General features: G+C 41.9%; 1 protein-coding gene across 2 annotated transcripts in view; it reads left to right on the forward strand.

Annotated features, from left to right (window-relative positions):
- The first annotated feature begins 632 nt into the window (after positions 1 to 632).
- si:dkeyp-23e4.3 (rho GTPase-activating protein 7) overlaps positions 633 to 26,369 on the forward strand; it is a 174,099-nt gene continuing 148,362 nt past the window's right edge. For both annotated transcript variants that reach the window (XM_049591357.1, XM_049591358.1), the window contains exon 1: positions 633 to 846. In XM_049591357.1, the coding sequence (XP_049447314.1) occupies positions 726 to 846 (121 nt within the window). In that variant the 5' untranslated portion in view covers positions 633 to 725. The remainder of the gene's footprint in view (positions 847 to 26,369) is intronic.

Below are 26,369 nucleotides of genomic sequence, written 5' to 3' on the forward strand. Positions count from 1 at the left end.
CTTAACCCAGTAAAGTTGGGAGTTGGGTCCAAGTCCAAGTCCCCCTCCTGCAATCACTGACACCTGAACATTTTTGCTTTCAGTGCTCAGGTCTCAAGCCTTTCCATGGTTTCAGTTGGACTCGACAAGTCTTAAGCCTTATATCAGCGGCTGTGTGTGTGTGTAAAGGAGAAAGAATTCAAGTTTGTGTTTACAACATGAGTGCGTCTCTGGTTCCATCTGTGTGTGTGCTGCTGATGTCTTTTACCCAGGTTAGATGTCATTTCCTCTCTTCAGTCCGGGCCAAATCCTTTAACTTCCCACACAAACACACGCACACAAAAGAATAACACTCGCTCTGCTTCACGTTCATCCTCTTGAAAACACACAGATGTACACTCACACACACGTAATAGCTTGTTCATCCTCATAAACAGTTCTTCACACACATTTTCTCTTACTCACCCTTCCTCAAACACACATACACAACTTTCTGAGGAGGGAGATGTGGGGAGGGAGAGGACAGGGGTGTTTCACAAATTACATGCAGACTTTTTGCATCAAGTGTCAGCCCCCTTGCCTCCTCTTCCTCCTCCTCCCCCTCCTCCCTCACTTTGCTGAACTCTTAAGTCAAACACAGCCTCGGCATGAGCTGTGGCGGAGCGAGCGTTGCCCACATGGGTTAGAAACTCTTCACAAGCGCAGGGTTTTACAGCGGGAATATGTAACTGTTGAACTTGTGGAATATGGCTCAGATGTCGGCGGTAAAAACTCCACTGCGGAGATCCTTCAGCGAGCATGTCAAAGATTCCACCAATAAGGCTTGGGATGTCTTCTGGAAGAGTGTGAGGGAGAGGCGGCTGTCGGGTGAGTTAGGATATGATGTGGATGTTGATTATTCAGCTGGTTGGCATCTTGGAGAGGGGAGTTTACACAAGGTTGCAGCAGCATCTTGATAGCAGCAGAGGGTTTTCTGCGACTCAGTGTGATTCAAGACATTGATATTAGGAATGGAAGATGAGGTTAAAGTCTTCTGTAGTGTATGTTATTTGATAGTATTAATATTGAGGTGATGTAGTGTACTTTCTGGGAATGTCAGTCTTTGGCTACTCCAGTGAATCAAATGGAGCACCTGTGACACTTTAATTCTTGCCTCTAATGTTTTGTTGATGTTTTCTGCACAAACTTGGTAGCAGAGCTCTGGCCCAGGGTCATAAAACATTGCTGCCTGCGTCAATTTGCTCAGTCAGGTCACTGAAGCGCCTCATTTTTCTTGAACATTTGTTTTAATCTGTCATTTAAAAAAAAAGTTTAGAGACATTTCTTTCATGCTGCCCATTCAACGCAACTCTCAAGCAGTGATGTCACTCCTGATGAGAAACAAAAGTTGTACAAACTGATACTGGACCTTGAAATTTGCTTCAGCATCTCCTGTACTGACTGATTTCGGCAGCCCAGTGTGATACGCAACAAAAAACTGTTGCAGCTGACATCAGAAAATAACCAATTGTGATCTAGTTGCTGCTGAACAGTTGCCAGAACTATGACACAGACTATTCTTCTCATTGTCTTGGGGAAACTTGTTTTTCCCATCGCTCCTGCAGCTGAAGTTCAATACAAAATCCATCTCTTTCGAGTCATTTGTTGGAGCTGCAAAAGGTCAAGACATTTTATGGAAGAGTTGGTGGAACCAGTGATGTCTGCTTGACATTGAGCTGCTGTCAGAGATTGAAAGTGTGGTTGCAGTTGTTTCAGCCTTGTTGATTCCAATGACAGAATATGTCACATGAAGTAAGAGAGTGGCTCTTTGGGCCTTGATCAGACAGAGCGCTTTTGGAAGTCATTTATAATTTGCTTGGTAACCACTGAAATACCCATTTTAGCCGAACCATTATTTTGCTGTGAAGTTACATTAATCTCACAGGTCTGTACCTTTCAGCATAAAAAATGGACAGGTGGAGGGTAGTTGTTCTTGGTGTAATTGAATACAAGAGGTTTTAATAGATTCTGGAAACAGTGGACTTCAATGGCATGGAGACATGAGCTGCATCAGGCTTTGGCTTCTTGTTAGGAGAAATAAATTATTGTTAGTTTAAGTCTCCCAGGGGGGTTGTTGATGTTAATAGAAAGATTCAGTAACATCAGTCTTATCCTTTGATATCTCTCCAACCACTTTCAGGAGCTGGTATGATATCCTGGTCAGCTCCTGCTTGTTACTGTCCATCATGTAGTTGCAAGGCAGCTCCACAAAACCACTAGAACGTGAGCTGTAGCTGTGACTGATTGTGGTTTCACGTCTCATTGAAGCTGAGTTTTTTCCAGTGTTTGTTGCACACTGTGAGGGTGGCTCACATGTTGATACTCAGAGTGTTAAATGGACTCCTCGGCTCCAAGCAATCTCAGCATGTTCTCCACACTGATAGCTGTTAAGTCTCTCGCCATCTGACAGATCCTGAGAGGTCAGGAGGTCCCGGGTATGACGCTCAAAACTCCTCAGCAGTCGCCTGGCGGTGTTTCATCACTATTAACACAAAGCAGGTTTCAGTCAAACAGTGGGCCTGGGACACAGAGCTGTGGTGTGTGTGGTGAGAAACTGGTGTGTGGTTAAACTGTAGCTGCAGGGAATGGTTGTGTTTTATTTCCCTGGAGGTAGGATTGTGGCCTCTGCTTGTGTGTGTGTGTGTGTGTGAGACTGTGGGCTTGTTAGGGGAGCTTGTGACTGAAAGGTTAATTCACTGAACTGGCTGTGAAAATGTCAAGGTGACCCAGAGGGCGACACTTTGCCTCTACCTGCTGCCGCCAGGTGCTGAGCAAGTCTCCAGTGTAAACGTGTGGGGTTGTATAAATGTAAAACAGAGAACTGGGAAATATGTCGTCACCAATAAAAGGAAAGGATCCAAAAAAAAAAAAAAAAAATAGAAGCCTTTAGAGGTTCAACTGAACTTCAGAGCTGAATAATGTCCTCTGTTCATTTGAATGGAAACATTGTGATTTAATTTGATACACTGAGCTTCTGCATTAACTTTGGTTAAATTTGACAGGTGGATTTTTGCTGTTGATCAGTAGCAGACTCTCTTAAAAACATTAGTGTGTGACGTTTCAAAAGCACCCATTGTTCCTATGTAAGTCTGTACTCAGGCAGCGGGTTGACACATGTATGCTTGGTGGGACCAAGTAGCAACCTCAGGGACTGAAAAATAAAGCCAACAAGGAAGTGCCAAAAACTGCAGTTCCTTGAATGACCACTAGAGGCTGGCTCCAAAAGCAAGTCAATCCCCACAGACACTCATGTTAGAGTGTCCAACTTTGCAACAAAAAGAAACGTGTACAGTAGGGCTGTAGTCTCCTGGTCGACAAGTCGAATATTTGATCGCTATGCTCTCGTCCAACCAAATTCTCATTGGTCGAATAATCGCCGTGTTACTTTCATAAGGAGAAAAGTGCTACATCAACAGCTTTCCAGGATTAATCCATTATTTCCTGTGGCGGGGGGACAGGCTAAGTTACACCGCCATTGTTGACAGAAAGTTGAACTCGCCCACCCTACGCTCAGGGTTGCGGTGACACAGACCTCCTGTCAGTTTCTATAAGCTGACACCATTTCCCTCAGTGGAAACGAAGCTTGTATTTACTTGTATTTCACAGATAACAAACAATAAATTGTGAAGATAGTAAAAATAGCATTTTAAGTCTTGTGTGTGATTTATCCTTCAGGGATTTATCCTGGCTTCATATGAGCAGAGGAAATCTCCGCTGGTCACTAGGCTAATTTATACAATGTAAAATGCCATAGGCTGGCGCTAATAACGTTAGCATGTTGTATTTGCTTGGAAAACGTGTTTAGTGTGACGGTTGTTTTGTCGGTGAATGTTGTGACTTGTAATGGAGCCAAATGTGCCGTTACCTTGTTACATGTTGCTGGTGTCCCTGGCTTTATATGAGAAGAGGGAAAGATCACTAGACGCTAGGCTAATTTACACAATGTAAAATGCCATAGACTTGTGCTAATAACGTTAGCATGTTGTATCTGTGGGAGAAATGTGTCCAGATAAAGACAAGTGTTTGTCTGTGAATGCTGCGAGTTATAGTGAAGCTGATTTGTGTACGTGTGTTTGAAATAGTCTCTATTAAGCCATGTTTAATGTGTGTTTAATGTGTGTTTTGAATCAACTAAATAAATAAAGTTTGATTTGAACTAAACTACAGCACTTAACACAGTCCTCCACCGGCAACTAGTGTTTTGGAGGTGTAACTGCAGAGTGACACCGACACACCACCACAGAAGTAAAAATATTTTTGATTTTGAAGATTTTTTTTTCCCACGACTAATCGATTAGTTGAAGATTATGTGCGACTTTAGTTGACCAAGATTTTCTTTGGTTGACTACAGCCCTAGTGTACAGCCTGGTACAAAAAATGGTTTCGATCTCTATAACTAATTTCCCCTTCACGTCATCTGAACAAGGGGAGAATTTTTATAGAATTCACCTGTTTACATTAAGTTAAGGTATATTGTAATTGGGGGCGGGAATCACCAGCGGCTACACGATACAATATTAATGAAATATATTGCAATTTATTACCTTTTTTCAACTGTAAATTATGTACCCAAAGGAAAACTTTTGTCAACATCTGTTTAATCTAATTACATAAAGTTTTTAGTCTGTTCATGGCTCTTCAATCAGTTTTTATCAAACAAAATGTATCTAGTGAACTAAAATAGCAATTGATTTTATTATTCAAGTATTTCATATTTAAATCTATTTAATAAAAAAATCGATACTTGGCACTGTGTGAAGATACGATGTTGCCACACAAAAATATTGCAAAACTACGCTGTATCAATTTTTCCCTCACCTGTAATTGTTATGCACAATTAAGGTTGGATGTGAGTGATAGACTGTCTACTGATTGTGTCCTCGGCTTCTCAGTCAGATCCACCCCTCGCTGCTCTGCAGCTCCACCCTCTCGTCCAAATTTGTCACTTCTAGCTCCAGTAATCCAAGACGGCCAAAGCTAAAAAGCCAGATTTGGGTCTTCAAAACAGGAGTCACAAACCAATGGGTGACATCATGATGGCTTCGTCCATCTTTTTTATACAGTCTGTGGTCAAAACACATTTCTGTCTTCTTTCCCAGTGTATGTCCACTCTCCAGGAAAGCTGCCATTTTATCACATTCTTATCTACACACAGCACTAAGTGTTTGTGAATATTGGAGTGTAAGACTTGGAAAGTGGCTGGAGTGTCAGGTGTAACCTCTCCCTTAACATACGTTGGAAAGGCTAGGGTGGACGTGGTTTGCTGAAGCTCTTCGACTGTCCACCAGTCAGATCTGGTGCCTTGATCTTAACCCTAAAACCATGTCAGAACTAGCCTCTTATGGAAGGGAATACGGCCAAAATGAAACCTTATATTCATATGCGTGTGCTGATTCTCATAGCTAAACTCTGATAACCCCGACAATGTGAAGTTTTTCACTGTAAAAATCTCCCCAACTCACAGTTTCCCGTAAACACACACCCACACAGAGTATGGAGTGTACTATGTGTAATATATCAGCAGACTGCAGGACTGGTGAGGCAGGTTTCTAAGCTGAGAAGCTTTTAGTCACGATGCTACAAAATTCAAACAGCTACCTTCAGGGGTTTAAATGAAAGTCAGTGATAAACTGAAAAGTTGAATAATCCTTCTTCTGTCTGTTGACGTCCAGACTCACCAAGAGCTTCTTAAACCTCAAGGAATACCTCTGATTCTTTGACTACCTGTGTGTATGTGCCGGTCTGTTAAGTGTGTGCATGCGTGTGTATGTGTGGGAACGGTATTTTGTTTTCTGCGTGTGTGTGTCTGTGTGTGTGTGTTTAATTCAGACAGCTGGTTCTGCTTTTCCTGTGAGAGCTGATACCTTGCTCCAGCTGTGTGTACACTTACATCTGTGTGTGTGTGTGTGCGTGTGCGTGTTTGGATTTAATCAACATATGACGGCAGAGCAGTCATGCTCACTGATTGGCTGAGATGAATTATGTAATCCTGTGCTTCATAATCCTGAAGCACCCTCACACATTTACACACAGCGAAGAGAAACAGAGAGACGGGGAGTTTTGTAAAAGAATCACAGCAATGGTTCTGCATTAAACTGTGTGTACTTTACATAAATCTGTCCAGCTGATTGATTTCCAGTCATTTCCATATGCTGTGAAAACCTTTTTATCTGATTAACATGCATTAAGAGAGACAGCATCAAATCTAACCCAAGTAAAATCAGTAACGCCCCATCAGCAACAAGTTGGCGACAGATTGATTTTCTCAAATTAAATGCTTGTTGACACCCCTTTTTTTTACTTACATCACAATTTTCAATCAATAGTATAAATTAATTCCATTAAATTTAACTTAGGGCTGTACAACCCATGGCATTAAAGCAAAAGTCCAAATGGTTTAACTGGTTAGACTGGAAAAAATCACGTGTATCATCATATCAGAATTGACCACAAAAAGGCGAAGATGAACTAAAAGGAAAGGTAAAGGTGATAGTTAATTTTGAGACAGATTTTATGTCAGATCATCCACACCAACCCAAACATTTAGGCTTTACTATCTTATTGCCAAGGCAATCATGTACCAAATCACCATCAAGACAAACACTTAAAGAGGTGAGGTAAGCTCTTCGCAGGCAAACATTTTCTAGAAAAGAACCAGCATCTAGTCGCAGTGTAACCTAAAATCCATCCATTCATCCATTTGCATCTGCTTATCAGGGGCTGGGTCATGGGGGCGATAGGCTGAGCAAGGTATTCCAGACGTTGCCCTCCTCAGCAACACTCTCCAGCTCCTCCTGGGGGATCCTGAGGTGTTCCCAGGCCAATTGAGATATATAATCCCTCTAGCGTGTTCTGGGTCTTCCCCGGGGCTCCCTACCAGTCACCTAGAAGGCATCCTGATAAGATGTCCAAATCACCTCAACTGGCCTCTTTCGACGGGAAGCAGCAGCAGCAGCTCTACTCTGAACTCCCTCTGAATGTCTGAACTCCTCACCCCATCTGTGAGGCTGAGCCCAGCCACCCTGTGCAGGAAACTCATTTCATCTGCTTGTATCTGCCATCTCATTCTTCCGGTCACTACCCAACTTAAAGGATTTTTTAAACACAATGAAAGGCTTGTTTTCATAGATACCTTACCCACAAGGGTCACTCAAATATACCTCAGTCAGTTTAGCCATATTATCTAAAAAAGACACTTATCAAGAGAATAAAAAGGAGCACAAATCTGAAAATCATAACCAATGAGGATGATAGTCAAAACTGTTAGATCAAGACAAAGAGTCATTTTCTTTTATGGTATTTAAAGCTGCAGTAGGTGGAAAGCCTGAAAACGGTTGATTTTTGAGTCTCATCCAAGTTAGGTTTCGTTCATCTCCGCCCTGAGCCCCTCCTACCAGACGAGCACATGAGTATTTTATCCTACTTGGTTCTATTTCTCTCTCCCTGGGAGCCTCGGCTCTCCCTCACCGTGCAGCAGCCCTCCCCATCCCTCCCTCGCGGACCCGCACATACTCCCGAGGCTCGGCTCTCGCTCTCCGCAGAGAGCCCTCGGCTCCGCTCCCACGGCCGACCCTCGCGCCCTCCGGTCGGGCCCAGCCCTACCTCACCCTTCCCCTCCCTCCGGGGCCCCGGGGAACCGAGTTCTGTCTTCCTTTTTTTGGGCTGTTTAGCCGTGTAGGCAGTTGTAGCCAATACTGGAATAGCTATTTTACCTGGTGCACTGTTCGCCCTTGCCGCTTGCTCTCCCCTTCTGCCGGCGGCACGGGAACGCGCATATGCAGTAGAACAGCCAATAGGAACGCAGTGGTCTGAGCTGACCTTTGATTGATTGATGCACATCAGCATGATACTGATTCTTTAGAGGCTGAACACAGAGCCATGGTGAGGTGCAGAAACTTATTGTTTGTCTCAGACCACTTGATTTACATTATGCTTAGAGGATATTATAACATTTTTACTCAGTTATACCAAAACAATGTTGCCTACTGGAGCTTTAAACACTGGTTCCCAGTTGAGGTGCTCACTGCTTGTTGAGGTCATCGTCGACAACATAAAATGATTTCCCTCTGATTCTTTAGTTTAAAGGGAAGTATTTTGGTCAGTGCCAGACGAACTCTGATACACTACAAAACAGATGTAGTTCTGTACTCTACACACAGTGCTACATTGGGGTCTGTGTACATGAACTTGCCAGCACATATGTAGTTTGTGCATCTGTGCAAAAATCTTTTCCAGCCATGTGGACACTTGTCGACATGAACAGCTGATAAAATTGATTTCCCACGGACTATCACAGATAAATTTGTCGGTAGATAATGTGAGGATGTCACATTTCCTCACTCTGCACGTGTGTAATTTATCTTCATCCCATCTGGAAAGAATAAAATAAACCAACTAACACCTCAGAGTGGGAGTGAATGCACAAGAGAGTGATAGTGGTGGAGTCGACCCAGTCTGCACTCAGATTTCTTGAAGTTTCTACTCTGGTGGTACGACGCAGTTGTTTTCTCCTTTTCATAACCGAACTTCTTGTGAACTGAACCAGCTTTGTGTGTCTCCCGAGGAGTGACGACCGCATACAGCTGCAGTGTGAACACGGCCCGTGAGATTCGCTGTTCTAATCCTCATCCCGGCCTTTCGCTTTGTCCTTCACATTTCTTTCATCGCTCACTGTCTCTGAGTCTCTCCACAGGAGCATCTCCTGTCTGTCCTCCTTCATCAGCCCGTCCTAATATTTACTCCTCTGCTTAAAAAGTTGTCATAATTCACAGCCCAAATATGGTGTTCCATTCAAACCTGAGCGGCGATGCTGTTCCAAACACAGTCTGTGCCAGACACACTTTGTAAACTTTGCTGTAACGTTTTCCTTACGCCTGGACGTACTCATCGCTGATACGACAAGGTGACGGTCTCCAGAAACTCTAGATGCAAATTGTGATTTAATCCAGAGGTGGAGATGTTTGATCAGGCTGAACTAGCACGAATAGTAAAACTTGATAAATATAAAGCTTTTTAAAAAGCAAAAATAGTTCTGTATTGTTGTTAAGTTGTTGGTTTTGTCATAGTTGGATGTCAAAGGATTTCAAATGAGCGTTTTGTAGACTTGAAGAGATTTTTCTGAGGTCATTATGTTTCTGCTCTTTAGCAGGAAAAAGGAAGCTCCCCAGATACTTTAATGTGACAGGAGGTATTTGTTCAGGTTTTATAAGGCCACCATGCGGCACACTGTCAGAGCTTGCACAGAGTGAACATTTTTTTATTCCCGTTGAATTTAAAATAAAATCTTAAAAAGACTGCAATTAACCTTTGCACTTGGCGTGTGGAACTGCCATCATGGCAGAACATCAACAGGGAGGCGAGCCAGGAAGTTTGATCTGAAGTTCAGCAGTTATTACAATTTCTCTGGTAATCAAGTTAAATTGTTCACGTGTCGTATCTGCAGGTCACCAGAAGTTGTTCAGAGATGATCTGAGAGCAACATTAACCCAGAGTCAGAACTGGGACAAATTTAGACTTTTACTTTGATGCATTAAGAAAATGATCAAGCATTTTTCATATTTTTGTAACGTGTTTCAGTGTTTGGCTTTTGATTTGTTTGGATGCATTTACCACCAATGGATTTATGATACTGGGGGAAAAACAAATTATTTTCTGAGTAAATCCTGCAACAACTAAACAGTTTTTTTTTTATAACACCCAAGAAGGAAACTGGGAGAGAGCACAGAAAAACATAAAACGCATCATTTCCTGTCAGAGCATTTCTCCTTCGGAAGGAGACCCAGAAGCTACCACTGTTTATTTACATAAACAGACAACTAATTATGCGATAATTTTACAGTTAAACAGCCTTACATAATGAAGTGGTTCTTGAGGATAAAGATGATTAAAACTGAAAATGAGAGAGCAGAGAGACACCGAGGCTCTGAGCCAAATGTGATGGAAGGAATCAGTGTGAAGGCTGGTGTTTATTCTGCAGTGATCAGAGATGGGCCAAACTAAACAGCCGAGTGGGGAAACTGGGGTGGGAACCTGGGAAACACACACACACACACACACACACACACAAAACACAAAGTTCCTCCTCATGTCTCTGCAGCTTTGACAGAAAGAGGATAACAAACACACAGTCTCACACACACACACACACACACACACACACACACACACACACACACTAAGGCAGAGGCTCTTTATCATCAGCTTTCAAACAAACACACACACAATTTTGGTCGTGGTCTTGCAACTTGTGTGGTAAGTGGTTCAGTTGTGTGCGTGCGCGTGTTATTATCTCTGCCTGAGCTGCAGAAGGATGTGAGGAAGAGCTCGTGGGACAGCCACAGGGTTTAAACAGTGAAAACAAAAAAGAAAATAAACAGTCTCTTCTCTACCGCGAAGTTTAAGGGCTTGGTCATATCAGCAAGGGAGTGCTAACAGTGAAAGTAAAGTAAATTCACTAGGCACATATTTGAAAGTATGGCTGCACCCAGACTGCAGGCAAAGGGAGCATTCATGACTCAGATCGGCTTTTCTCATAACAGTGTCAGCGGCACAAATCACATGGAATCTCATCTTTTCAATCGTGATTTGAGCCACTTTCATACGTGGTCCTGAATCAGATATAGGCCTGATTTTTGCAATCCGATCTCAGTCTGAACAGTCATTCATGAAACTTCTACGTGACTCTGTGGAGAGGCGCTGACAGATGCAGCAGAAAGACCTTGGCATCCTCGAATTTTGGATGACGTCTGTTTCAGTGAAGCCATTAATGTCAAGATCCGGGATCCGACTCCAAATCCACATACACCTCCATATAGAGCTAGCAACCATTGCTCCACAAGAAAGCCATAATTAAACATTTGTCTCTCTTTCTCCTCATCCTCATCCTTGTTATCATCTGCTCATGGGTTTGTTGGCTTCCACTGTACATCAACTTATAAACAAAACTGTAACCGCTCAGCCTCCATGTTGACTTCCATACGACAGCATCCATTGTTCTTTTGCCCATACAGGTCAGTTCAGGTCCGTGACTATAGTTTCCATTGGTATCTCATACTGGCCACTTAAAAAAAAAGTAATGTGAACCACCAAGCAAAACCCCCAGATCTAAGCAATTAATTTGACTTGAGCACTATGGCTTGCAGTGTGAACTGAAGTGTTTCAGTGTGAACATGGCTTCACCATTCATTCATTATTTGATCTGAAGAGAAATAACAAAGAGAGTCACTGACTTTAAAAGGAAAGCCAGAAGCTGTTTCCAGAATTTAAGTCAGCCACACTGCCATCTTGAAATAGAGTGCGTGGCCATGACAGGAGAGGGTTTGAAGATACACATGTAGCAGTCACCAACACATTCTCACTCCAGCTTTGTCACATACTGACATTTTGGTCATGGACTTTGCATGTCCGGATACGACATGCGAGGTACCCTGGGTGCACTGGTTGTTGACGTTCTGGGACGCTGCGTCAAATTATGCCTGTATGCATTGTCTTCTTTCAAAATACACTAACGTTAACATACAGTCCCTTTCAAAGTAAACACACTACGTCGATACAACACAGCAAATTTAAAAAAAAAACATCCTTTAAAAACATACGCACATGGTTGGGTTTAGGCAACAAAAACGTGGCTGGGTTTAGGCAACAAAAACACATGGTTGGTTTAGGCAACAGAAAAACATGGTTGGGTTTGGGCAACAAAAACACATGGTTGATTTAGGCAACAAAAACACATGGTTGATTTAGGCAACAAAAACACATGGTTGGTTTAGGCAACAGAAAAACATGGTTGGGTTTGGGCAACAAAAACACATGGTTGGTTTAGGCAACAGAAAAACATGGTTGGGTTTGGGCAACAAAAACACATGGTTGATTTAGGCAACAAAAACACATGGTTGGTTTAGGCAACAGAAAAACATGGTTGGGTTTAGGCAACAAAAACACATGGTTGATTTAGGCAACAAAAACACATGGTTGGTTTAGGCAACAAAAACACATGGTTGGTTTAGGCAACAAAAACACATGGTTGATTTAGGCAACAAAAACACATGGCTGGGTTTAGGCAACAAAAACACATGGTTGGTTTAGGCAACAAAAGCACATGGTTGGGTTTAGGCAACAAAAACACATGGTTGGTTTAGGCAACAGAAAAACATGGTTGGGTTTGGGCAACAAAAACACATGGTTGATTTAGGCAACAAAAACACATGGTTGATTTAGGCAACAAAAACACATGGCTGGGTTTAGGCAACAGAAAAACATGGTTGGGTTTGGGCAACAAAAACACATGGTTGGTTTAGGCAACAGAAAAACATGGTTGGGTTTGGGCAACAAAAACACATGGTTGATTTAGGCAACAAAAACACATGGTTGATTTAGGCAACAAAAACACATGGTTGGTTTAGGCAACAGAAAAACATGGTTGGGTTTGGGCAACAAAAACACATGGTTGGTTTAGGCAACAGAAAAACATGGTTGGGTTTGGGCAACAAAAACACATGGTTGATTTAGGCAACAAAAACACATGGTTGGTTTAGGCAACAGAAAAACATGGTTGGGTTTAGGCAACAAAAACACATGGTTGGTTTAGGCAACAAAAACACATGGTTGGTTTAGGCAACAAAAACACATGGTTGATTTAGGCAACAAAAACACATGGCTGGGTTTAGGCAACAAAAACACATGGTTGGTTTAGGCAACAAAAGCACATGGTTGGGTTTAGGCAACAAAAACACATGGTTGGTTTAGGCAACAGAAAAACATGGTTGGGTTTGGGCAACAAAAACACATGGTTGATTTAGGCAACAGAAACACATGGTTGGTTTAGGCAACAAAAAACCATTGTTGTTTTTCGCAAAAAAAAAAAATTGCTGGTTTTAGGCAACAAAAACACATGGTTGGTTTAGGCAACAGAAAAACATGGTTGGGTTTGGGCAACAAAAACACATGGTTGATTTAGGCAACAAAAAAAAGTTGTTGGTTTAGGAAACAAAAAAACATGGTTGGGTTTACGCAACAAAACACATGGTTGATTTAGGCAACAAAAACACATGGTTGGTTTAGGCAACAAAAACACATGGTTGGTTTAGGCAACAAAAACACATGGTTGATTTAGGCAACAAAAACACATGGCTGGGTTTAGGCAACAAAAACACATGGTTGGTTTAGGCAACAAAAGCACATGGTTGGGTTTAGGCAACAAAAACACATGGTTGGTTTAGGCAACAGAAAAACATGGTTGGGTTTGGGCAACAAAAACACATGGTTGATTTAGGCAACAAAAACACATGGCTGGGTTTAGGCAACAAAAACACATGGTTGGTTTAGGCAACAAAAACACATGGTTGGGTTTAGGCAACAAAAACACATGGCTGGGTTTAGGCAACAAAAAAACGTGGCTGGATTTAGGCAACAAAGACACGTGGATGGGTTTAGGCAACAGAAAAACATGGTTGGGTTTAGGCAACAGAAAAACATGGTTGGGTTTAGGCAACAAAAACACATGGTTGATTTAGGCAACAAAAACACATGGTTGGTTTAGGCAACAAAAACACATGGTTGGTTTAGGCAACAAAAACACATGGTTGATTTAGGCAACAAAACACATGGCTGGGTTTAGGCAACAAAACACATGGTTGGTTTAGGCAACAAAAGCACATGGTTGGGTTTAGGCAACAAAACACATGGTTGGTTTAGGCAACAGAAAAACATGGTTGGGTTTGGGCAACAAAACACATGGCTGATTTAGGAAACAAAAACACATGGTTGATTTAGGCAACAAAAACACATGGCTGGGTTTAGGCAACAGAAAAACATGGTTGGGTTTGGGCAACAAAAACACATGGTTGGTTTAGGCAACAAAAAAACATGGTTGGTTTTGGCCAAAAAAAAACAAGGTTTTTTTTCGCCAAAAAAAACACATGGTTGCTTTAGGCAACAAAAACACATGGTTGGTTTAGGCAACAGAAAAACATGGTTGGGTTTGGGCAACAAAAACACATGGTTGGTTTAGGCAACAGAAAAACATGGTTGGGTTTGGGCAACAAAAACACATGGTTGATTTAGGCAACAAAAACACATGGTTGGTTTAGGCAACAGAAAAACATGGTTGGGTTTAGGCAACAAAAACACATGGTTGATTTAGGCAACAAAAACACATGGTTGGTTTAGGCAACAAAAACACATGGTTGGTTTAGGCAACAAAAACACATGGTTGATTTAGGCAACAAAAAAACATGGCTGGGTTTAGGCAACAAAAACACATGGTTGGTTTAGGCAACAAAAGCACATGGTTGGGTTTAGGCAACAAAAACACATGGTTGGTTTAGGCAACAGAAAAACATGGTTGGGTTTGGGCAACAAAAACACATGGTTGATTTAGGCAACAAAAACACATGGTTGATTTAGGCAACAAAAACACATGGTTGGTTTAGGCAACAGAAAAACATGGTTGGGTTTGGGCAACAAAAACACATGGTTGATTTAGGCAACAAAAACACATGGTTGATTTAGGCAACAAAAACACATGGCTGGGTTTAGGCAACAAAAACACATGGTTGGTTTAGGCAACAAAAACACATGGTTGGGTTTAGGCAACAAAAACACATGGTTGGTTTAGGCAACAGAAAAACATGGTTGGGTTTGGGCAACAAAAAAACATGGTTGATTTAGGCAACAGAAAAACATGGTTGGGTTTGGGCAACAAAAACACATGGTTGATTTAGGCAACAAAAACACATGGCTGGGTTTAGGCAACAAAAACACATGGTTGATTTAGGCAACAAAAACACGTGGTTGGTTTAGGCAACAGAAAAACATGGTTGGGTTTGGGCAACAAAAACACATGGTTGATTTAGGCAACAAAAACACGTGGTTGGTTTAGGCAACAGAAAAACATGGTTGGGTTTGGGCAACAAAAACACATGGTTGATTTAGGCAACAAAAACACGTGGTTGGTTTAGGCAACAAAAACACATGGTTGGGTTTAGGCAACAAAAGCACGCAGTTAGGTTTAGGCAACAAAAAAACGTGGCTGGATTTAGGCAACAAAGACACGTGGATGGGTTTAGGCAACAGAAAAACATGGTTGGGTTTAGGCAACAAAAAAACGTGGCTGGGTTTAGGCAACAAAAACACATGGTTGGTTTAGGCAACAAAAACACGTGATTGGGTTTAGGCAACAAAAACACATGGTTGGGTGTGGGCAACAAAAACACATCGTTGGTTTGGACAACAAAAACATGGTTGGGTTTAGGCAACAAAAACATATGGTTGGTTTAGGCAACAGAAAAACATGGTTGGGTTTGGGCAACAAAAACACATGGTTGGTTTGGACAACAAAAACATGGTTGGGTTTGGACAACAAAAACACATGGTTGATTTAGGCAACAAAAACACATGGTTGGTTTAGGCAACAAAAAAACGTGGCTGAATTTAGGCAACAAAGACACGTGGATGGGTTTAGGCAACAGAAAAACGTGGTTGGGATTGGGCAACAAAAACACATGGTTGGTTTAGGCAACAGAAAAACGTGGTTGGGTTTAGGCAACAAAAACACGTTGTTTGGTTTATGAGAAAAGAACAGGGTTTGGCTTTATAACCCTACAGGATGCCAGCACCGGCCCCCAGGGTGAAAGTCAGTGGTTGTTGGACCCATCCACCACCCCTCCTGCCTGCCCCACTTGGACTTTCACCATCTTAACTGTTGTTCTTGTCCCACTGCGTTTCCCCTGACATCGTGGGGTGAGGTTAAACTATAACAGCAACCAGCTGCATATCATGCCAACGTTAAAGGACAGCTTTTTTGTCTGTGCGTGACGCCATAGGTCACTTCCCAAGCGCCAAATTTCGACAGCTTCAGAGTGAGAACAGGTTGCAGTCACATCATCAACTGAATTTATTTCACAGATTTTTTTGAATCTTTGTTTCTTTTTTGGTGTTAAGCATCCATTTCAGTCAAGACAGTTTCTGAGCTGTTTTGGTTTGGGTAAGTTTAGTCAGACACTTGTGCATTCTGGCGTTCACTAGGCATTTACCAAGAGAAAGCAATATGAAGTACAGGTGTGCTGAAGTAATCTTTCCCTCTTCATATACACACTGAATGTCTTCACCAGTAGTATTACCTCATCCTGAGCATTAGGGCCACATGCCTTCCCTCTTTTCCTTTCTTCCTTGAAGTATCCTCTATCCTTTTTTTCCTCTGCCCTCCTTTTTCTAACCTTCCTTCTCTCCACTTTGCTCTTTTGCTCTCTGCCCGCCCCCTCTGTCCTTCTCCTCCTTACTCTGTTTGCTGTGAAGCTGACTGTATTTATACGTTAGGCTCAGGGGAGTGCTGAGTGGATATGTGTGTGTGTTTGTGTGTGCATGTATGAAAGCTTTTTACTATTCTGATCGAGGCTACGTATCAGTTTAAAGGGGAAAAAAAACCTTCCAGATGTCAAGTGAAAAAAATCCCCAGCTGGAGAACAGAAAAAAAAACAGCTGGAATAAAAAAAAAAATAAAGGTTTCAGATTTCAGGTTTCTCGACTCCAACATCAGCTAAGAGAATATTTCCCTTTTTACTGATAGCGTTCTCTCTGCACGCATTCTTTCAGAATTCATGAATATTTTACCGTATGGGGCCCTCCAAATCATTTTTATCAAAAATTGTTTGATTTCTGAAGATGCAATCTGTGAGTGGGAGAAGATGAGAATAAGAAGGGAGCAGCTCTTCCTGTCCAGAATGAGAATGACTGACTTTCTGCTTGAAGCTGAAAAGAAAATGTGTCTCTAATGTTGCAGCAGATGAGACAAAGTGGTTTGGTTTGCTGAGCCATTCAAGAGCCTGTTAACACCCGTATCGACCACATCTTCCTGTGAGTGGATCTTAATAGTTTCTGGGGCACATTGCAGTGAGCTTTGTGTTTTTCAACTTTTATGTTCGCCTAGAGAATGTCTGATGAGCGGGTGGAGGCAAGTTAACAAGCAGTTGGCAGTTTACCTTTGATTTCTGGTCCACACAAAAACAGTAAAGGTAATCTTCCTTCCATTTATCCATCCATTTCCCACCACTTATCCATGTCTGCATCATGGTGGAGGCAGGCTAAAGATGGTAACCTAGACTGACACGTTCTGACTCCCCACTTGTCAAATTAAGCAGCTTGGTCAGTGATGCTTTGCTTCAAACTATGATGCTGTGGGTTCCTTCTTCCTTCCTCTGGGTTTCTTCACCAAAACTTCTCTAGATTAATATAACTACTTGGTTTGGCTTTGAAAAAAAGATCACGGCTTGGGTTAAAATAACTGCGTTTGTTAGGTAACTTCAGTAAGTTAACAGCTATGTCAATGTAAATACATGACGTGAACTCCGTAGATATGTTAGTAAAATTAACTCAACGCTTCACAATGGACATGAACACCCATCTTCTGGGTGGAAGTCCTGCATGTGTTTTACCCACCTTCCTCCTCTCCCTTCCACCCTACTTGGACTTCTTCACTCTTTATGCTACATCATTGCCCTGAAGGGGTTTACAATGGAGTTAGATGAAAGCCTCTTAAGTCTCACACAGACGCTAGAGGGGGCCTTGTGCACCAGAATCTAATGCCGATGGCCACTGACCATATTTGACACCCTGGGAATGAAAACAGGCTGCCCAGTAATCCTTGTCCCGGGCTAAAATCTCCAATTCTTTCTGGAGGATCGAGACTATCCCGTACGTGAGCCCCTTTCCCAACATCAACAAGGTAAACGTTTTATTACATGTGCTGCTTGGTTTGGCCAACAAGTCCTCCAAATGTTGGTCCATGCTCTCTAGAGTGGCAAACAGAATCATTTTCTGATTTAACGCCCCTTGTCAACAGGATAGCATAAATTCTTTGTGTCATCCAGATAGGACCTTGGACCACACAACTGTCCTGTCCATCATGGAGACCTGGAAAGAGGACAGACTGCACAGACTCACTTGAACAAATCACAAAAGCATCATTCGTACAGGTAGGAGAAAAATACAAACGCACAGAAGGAGACAGGAGCAGTGGCTGTATCTTCTGGAAGACAGAGATCCAGATCCAAACAAATTCATTTCAGCTTCTTGTATTCACAGTCTCATTCTTTTGGTTACGACCCAAAGTTCATTTTGTCAGGTGACTTTGGAAGCTAGATCGAATGTGTGATGAACACCTTTGTCTTATGCTTCAGCACCCTCTTAAACATGAAAGTCTTTAAAAGCACTCTCATTACTGCCGACCCTCTACTGATCACTTTGGAGAACTCTCCGTCTGACCATTATTCATAAACAAGTCCCTGAGATACTCAAACTCTTTCACTTGGGGAAGCAACTGGCTTCCAACCGGAAGGTAAACCCCTTGACTCAAACATGAAGGTGATGACCTTGAATTGATCAACAAAGCTGAGTATTCTGGAAAAAAAAGAAGTGCAGATCTTGAGATCCACAAACCATATATTCTTCACTCCTTTGCTGCACTTTAAAAGTTCTGTCTGTTGTGCTTAGCCAAGGAGTATTTTAATCAATGAGGCAAACACATAACCCAACTTTACTGCTCATGGCTGACTTCTTAACAAGCTTCCTCAAGCTTGATTGAAGAGGTGTTACACTGTTTTAGAACTTGTCAAGGGTCACATCCATTGAACACGGCACATCCTGTTTTTGCTGATCATGTGACCCCTGAGCTGAACCACAGTTGTTAAACTCAGCGAGCCCAGTGTTTGCTTTAATGGTTGGGTGGCTGTGACTGCCTTCATCAAAACACAGCGCTGACCCCTAGACTCTTAATGGACAAGGCTGAGTGTAAATCCTGCGGCCTAATGAGCTGTTTGCTTTGTTTACAGCTCTGACCGGGCAGCTCAGCATTGAAGAAAAAAAACATAGACTCTTCTTGCCTGATAGAACGTAACAGCAAGGCAGTCGCTATGAGGAGCCAAAGCGTTTTTAATACTGGCCCACGTAGATTGTTTTCTTTTACTTTTACTGTCATTTATCAGCCCTGAAGATATTTTAAAGTTGAACCTGTGTGGTTTTGTAAATTGGAACCAGTATTCAGGATTCAAGCTGCCAATACAAATGATGTTGTGACCATGTTCCTGCCAACTTGGTGACAGTGTAGAAATCTGAGATGAAACTGAGTGTTCTGTTTCAATTTTGCTCAACCTTTAAGTGTTTTGTTGGCATTTTCTGTCCCTTTAAAAATAACAAATCAGTTCAGTGCTCTAATTACAATAACACACATCTCCTCGGGAGTGGGAGTCTACTTAAAGGGGCCGACAACCTTTTGTTGCATACACTGTTGTGTTCCGAACAGGAGCAAGAAAACACCATTTCGGTCAGGACCACTTTAGTCAAAGAAGACTTTATTTCCATTTGCAGTACTATATTTGGTGGTATGGGTCTATTCTGGGGCCTCTCTGCCTTTCCTAGGCCTTTGCAGAAAGCTTAAGGCAGAGACAGCACACCTCTCTGCCCTTCCATTTGCATACATGGAAAGCCTAACTGTGCATTCACACCAGAAGCGTCATGAGCGCCAGCGGTCACTCAGGTCGCTGGCATCGCACTGCCTGGCAGCTCTGGCAGGGCTTGCAGAAGGCTGCCAAGGGGCGGGGCTTTCAAGCTGTGCTGCAGATGTGTTCAGCTGATCAGCTGTGCACAGGATGACTCGTAGGACCATGAGAAATGTAATTGGTTATAAATAATAAGCGGGAACTTACTGGATTGGTGGTAAATAAGCGGGAGCTCTTTGGAGGGAAAAAGTGTGTCTGTATATATAGCATGTACATCTTCCGCTTCCTCTTTCACCATGGATCGCGCTTTGGGAAGCCTGTTTGTATTGCAGCGGTGTATTTGCTGAGGAAACGCAGGGCTCGGTACTGTCGGGCCATCTGGGTCCACCAAGTCCTGCGAACCTGGCTACTCCACGGGGAATATCACGGTCTGCAATTGGCTGCTGCTCGCTGCTGCTTCAGCGGCATCGCTGCTCATTTGCATAAAGTTGAGCTTCTCTCAACTTCACAGTGATGCTCTGGTCGCTGGCATCGCGCTGCTTGCTGCCGCCGATGCTCCAGACGCCGTTCGTAGCAAGCGTACATTGAAAATGAATGGCTGCCGGCCACTTATGATGCTCATGCACAGTAAGGCATGGAGAGCAGCAGATAAGACTCCCTGGGAAAAGAACAGAGCAGCATCAGTGACAAACAGAAATGACATTGATAAGTCAAAGACGACATGAAAAGGAGGAGAAAAAAGCGGCTTGCAGAGGAAGCAACAACAGTAGGCAGGCCAAAGCTGTTTAAATAGGGCACCCTGAATGAGATTTGCCAATTGGTTGCATAGAAACGAAACGTGCTCTATCAGCTGACTAGCTGGGATGTGAGCTGTGTCCTGCCTCAACTAACGCTATGCTCAATTTTACCTTTGGCCTATATTTGGACGAAAAAGTCTAAATATACACATAAAAGTTGAACTGTATAAAATCACAGGAGAATTACAAGTTAAAGCAAAAGGAAAGAATAATACAGTTATACATTCTAGAAGTAGCAATAAATAAATAAAAATAGCCAAAAGGCAAAACATTAAAGTTTGGTTTCAATAAATAGTCCCATTGTTACAAGCCTGTTACTGAGCAAACTTTTAGCAACAACAGAAAACATAAATACATTTTATACAGTTGCACAAACATACCTGTCAATTTGGCCTCGGGGCTCTGTTGTTTACTTTTACTTTAAAGAAGTATTTCACTGCTGTAAAGATGCTCTTTTTATTAAACTGGGTTGTCTATGCAGTAGAAAGACACAAGTACTTTTGAAACCGTTGCTACATGAGGAGAGAAAACAGAGCTTGGCCAGGCGGCAGCTGGCAGTTAACAAACAATCTTGAATTACAGTTAAACGGTAAGGTAAAATATGTTAATGAAAACATTTTAGGCAAGAAACAGGCAACACAGTATTTGATCAGCACTACTTATTTTTACGTTTTGATCTCTGTTCTTTCAGCCTCCATTTTTTCAATCCAGGAAACAGTATGGCGCTCACTTCCTGTTCACATAGTCTCGTATTACAGCCAACAGAACACTGAAATATGCTTTTTTTTTTTTTTTTAACTTTATTACATTTTATATTAACATAGAATTGTATCATCAGAACACAAAAAAAGTTTAAAGACATATATTCCCTTTGTGGAAAGTGACTGAAATATGTTTCTAAAGGCATTTTAGGTAAGACACAGAAAACGCAATAGTCTGATCTTGATTTATAGTTGATCAGCACGGCCTTGTTTTACAGTTTGATAAGAATTTGGTCTGAGTTTGAGGGAGAGAGAGAGGGAGGCAGCTCTCTCTCTCAATCTGTTTCTATACTCTGTGTGTCCATGTTGGCAGTCATATGGAAATGCGGAACTACAATGTAGTTTGAGCAACAACCCAGCAAAATTTGAGCTGAGAAATGAGTGGGGAGATCTTGGCATTGGTAAGATGAAGTTTACCATAGTGCATTCACACATACTTTTTTAGGATACAAAGCTAGCAAAGCATCCCTTTAAGTCACTTTAAGTTATAACTCTTTCCACATGATTTCACAGTGTAACAATCACATTTTGCATTTTCTCATTACATCAGAGTGAATTATTCAAGATTTCTTTTGCATCATTTTAAAGACATCTTCACCCAGACATATTTGGAATCTTTTGATACAAAGTTAGAGTAAAGTTTGTCCGTACAACACTTGTTTGTAAGAACCGGCCAGTCGGCAGGGTGGACGAGGTTAAAAAACAACTGCCTGTGCCTCCACAATGAAATACAATGAAAAGCACCTGAGGTTGTATTAAAGCAGCGGAGGGACAGGGCTTTGACAGGACAGGAAGCAGAGTGAAAAGAGGAAAAACATGCTGCCGGCAGAGTCCCATATTCCACTGTATTTATTGTGTTGGTTTTGAAATCTTGGAGGAAATGTGCTTTACCGGCATCCAAAGAGAGCAGAGAGGGGAGGAGGAGGCCACCTGAGAGACACAGAAAGACCCAAAATGGCTGCTTTTCTCATCACCTCGCTGTCGATTTTCAGAGACGAAGGGTGTGGCACTAAACCAGGGCACAGCAGAAGAAAAAGGCTTATCTGAGATGATTCTGCTCTTTTGGAGCAGCAGGGTTTCGTATGGCTTAGAGAGTCTGTTTGTTAAAGGTACAACAGACAACTTTTCATCCTGAGGCAGCTACGGTTCTGCCAGTTTCACTGTAGTTTAAGTCACTTCACTCACCTCTTTCTCATACATGAAACACTAGTTTCATCCACCAAGGAGGAATTTGTTTTTGGTTATGTTTTTGTTTTTTTTATGAAATTTGGTGTGAGGGTGTAACATGGTCCTAGGAAGAAGCCATTACATTTTGGAGTGGATCCAAAGCACAGGGCAGATACACATTATTTTTCACTTTCTTTATCATTTTGAGATGGAGCATTTGGCCATCGTGGAGACCAGTGCTCTCTGAGTGCCCTTTTAGTTTATTTCGTGTTTGATTTGTAATGAATTTAGCTGCCCTAAATCTGCTGCCCTTGCTATTTGCATCTATGTGCACGGCTATACAACGAACTAAACACTTCCAACTTATGGGTGTGCCATATCAGCTTGTTCACAATAACGTCATAATTTTTTGTATGATAAGAAAAATTCATATCCTGATAGTCTCGATATTTCGACTTAACATACTGATGTCATACTGTTACCCATGGCAACAACAAGCATTGCTGAAAATGAAATTATTACTCAGGGTTCCTACAGCTTAAGGCAGGTTAAATTTAAGACTTTTTAAGACTTTTTTTTAATGCCACTTGAAATGAAATTTAAGACCAACGACACAATCAACACAAATGAAATAAATGAATAAATCTCCAACTCCCTCATTTGATTTGTATGATTGGTGTTTTGTCACGGTGTTCAGACACCACAGTACCTCTGCTTTTAGCGAAGGCGTGCACCCGAACATTGTCCGGAGATTTGGTGCTGCTGTCTCGGTTGTTGATATCGGAGATGGGGGTGGAGGCACGGTAGAGACGAGAGTAGAACAGAACTGTGAAATACCTGCTGTTTGTTGACAGCTTGATTTTGAGGCTTTGTGTTTCGCGTTGTGCATGTGGGACTCCACTGCCTTGATTCCAATCGTGCCCAGTTTGAAACATTTCTTGCACAAAATACACCGTGCCTCGTATAAATTGCCTGGTACCGGTTTCAGCTATCCAGAAAAATCTTTGTTGGACAGCCTATTTTCATTAAATTTATACTTTCCCATGTGGTCCGACTGCTACATGAACGACGTGCATCTGCTCTGAGAGTCACGGCTGCAAACGCATCACTGTTTTGTTGGTTCCGCTCTTGTGTTTGCGTGATGTTACTGCTATTCGGCAAATGATTTAAAAAAAATAAATGTTACCTATTATTTTTAGATTTGAGACTAATTACAATCATAAAATCCTACTTACCATGTGTTGAAAGATTGATTTAAGACATTTTAATGCCAATTAATTTTTAGATTAATGAATTCAGTGCCTTTTAAGACTTTTTAAGTATCCGCGGGAACCCTGTTACTGACATCGCAGTGGTTCCAAAAAGAGGAGCAGCTTCAGTAGTGTGGAATAAACTGTGGCAGCACAGTGTCTCTCCCTCTCCTCTGTTGACGTGCACACACGGGAGTTAGTTTCATCAAGTGATTTTGTCATAAACCTTTGGTAATGTAAACCTACGTGCTGCTCGTGGCTCGACAAAAAAAACTATATGTATATATACAGTACAGGCCAAAAGTTTGGACACACCTTCTCATTCAATGCGTTTTCTTTATTTTCATGACTATTTACATTGTAGATTCTCACTGAAGGCATCAAAACTATGAATGAACACATGTGGAGTTATGTACTTAACAAAAAAAGGTGAAATAACTGAAAACATGTTTTATATTCTAGTTTCTTCAAAATAGCCACCCTTTGCTCTGATTACTGCTTTGCACACTCTTGGCATTCTCTCCATGAGCTTCGAGAGGTAGTCACCTGAAATGGTTTCCACTTCACAGGTGTGCCTTATCAGGGTTAATTAGTGGAATTTCTTGCTTTATCAATGGGGTTGGGACCATCAGTTGTGTTGTGCAGAAGTCAGGTTAATACACAGCCGACAGCCCTATTGGACAACTGTTAAAATTCATATTATGGCAAGAACCAATCAGCTAACTAAAGAAAAACGAGTGGCCATCATTACTTTAAGAAATGAAGGTCAGTCAGTCCGGAAAATTGCAAAAACTTTAAATGTGTCCCCAAGTGGAGTCGCAAAACCATCAAGCGCTACAACGAAACTGGCACACATGAGGACCGACCCAGGAAAGGAAGACCAAGAGTCACCTCTGCTTCTGAGGATAAGTTCATCCGAGTCACCAGCCTCAGAAATCGCAAGTTAACAGCAGCTCAGATCAGAGACCAGATGAATGCCACACAGAGTTCTAGCAGCAGACCCATCTAGAACAACTGTTAAGAGGAGACTGCGCGAATCAGGCCTTCATGGTCAAATAGCTGCTAGGAAACCACTGCTAAAGAGAGGCAACAAGCAGAAGAGATTTGTTTGGGCCAAGAAACACAAGGAATGGACATTAGACCAGTGGAAATCTGTGCTTTGGTCTGATGAGTCCAAATTTGAGATCTTTGGTTCCAACCGCCGTGTCTTTGTGAGACGCAGAAAAGGTGAACGGATGGATTCCACATGCCTGGTTCCACTGTGAAGCATGGAGGAGGAGGTGTGATGGTGTGGGGGTGTTTTGCTGGTGACACTGTTGGGGATTTATTCAAAATTGAAGGCACACTGAACCAGCATGGCTACCACAGCATCCTGCAGCGACATGCCATCCCATCCGGTTTGCGTTTAGTTGGACGATCATTTATTTTTCAACAGGACAATGACCCCAAACACACCTCCAGGCTGTGTAAGGGCTATTTGACCAAGAAGGAGAGTGATGGAGTGCTGCGGCAGATGACCTGGCCTCCACAGTCACCGGACCTGAACCCAATGGAGATGGTTTGGGGTGAGCTGGACCGCAGAGTGAAGGCAAAGGGGCCAACAAGTGCTAAACACCTCTGGGAACTCCTTCAAGACTGTTGGAAAACCATTTCAGGTGACTACCTCTTGAAGCTCATGGAGAGAATGCCAAGAGTGTGCAAAGCAGTAATCAGAGCAAAGGGTGGCTATTTTGAAGAAACTAGAATATAAAACATGTTTTCAGTTATTTCACCTTTTTTTGTTAAGTACATAACTCCACATGTGTTCATTCATAGTTTTGATGCCTTCAGTGAGAATCTACAATGTAAATAGTCATGAAAATAAAGAAAACGCATTGAATGAGAAGGTGTGTCCAAACTTTTGGCCTGTACTGTATATATATATGAATGTGCGATAGTTATGGTATGATAACAGCCTGTCACAGGTTACAGCGTGATGAGAAATGACAGAGCATAAAGGTCCGGGCGGAAGAAAGAGCTTGATCATGTTTGCTAAAAGAGAGGGACATTGCCTGTTTATTTATATATATATATATATATATATATATATATATATAGATCCCAGGGGACATTTTTTATACGTGGGAGCTGTTTAAATGTGTAATTTTTGGTAGATTTGATTTTGTTGAACTATTAATATACAGAATCTGAATCTCACTGTGAGTTGCTGTTGTTGAGAGATAAGAAATGAGAGATAATATTAAGTTTTTACTGAATATTTGAGGGCAAATTGACATGTAAAACTCTATCACTTATTTTGTTGCAATTCTATATCTTTTTTTTACTAATTTCTCATATTGTCAAAAATACCATTTTTGCAAAAACACCCTGAAATATCATGGGCCATATCGCCCACCCCTATTCCAACTACAACTGCATTCAGTGAGCACAGAGCTACGCCAAGGCCAATTCTTTCCTTTCAATTCTTTCCACATTTCTTTCATCAATCTTCATGAAAATCAGGACAGAATTATTTTCTGTAATCCTACCGACGAACAAACAAACCAAACTGAGAACTCATTGGTGGAGGCAATAAAGCCTGAAGACCTTGGGGTTTTGACAAAACATAATTGTGAAACTGTAAAAACAGTATTGGAATACACATTCAATGATGGTGATTACAAACAAGAACAAGAAGGTCGCTCGGAGAACACAGACCTCTGCCAAGGCCCAATGCCCTATCTTGCAATGATAACAAGAGTGAAAAACAATTTGTGTATTTGCTTCATGATTCAGATCTGCTTCAAAATGTAATGGGTTCTGTCTTGGCCTGTGCTACATCCTTCCACCAAGTTTCATGAAAATCGGGCCAGTAGTTTTTCTTTAATCTTGCTGACAAACAAAGAA

Source organism: Epinephelus fuscoguttatus, linkage group LG12, assembly GCF_011397635.1.
Source record: "Epinephelus fuscoguttatus linkage group LG12, E.fuscoguttatus.final_Chr_v1".
Taxonomy (NCBI): Eukaryota; Metazoa; Chordata; class Actinopteri; order Perciformes; family Serranidae; genus Epinephelus; species Epinephelus fuscoguttatus.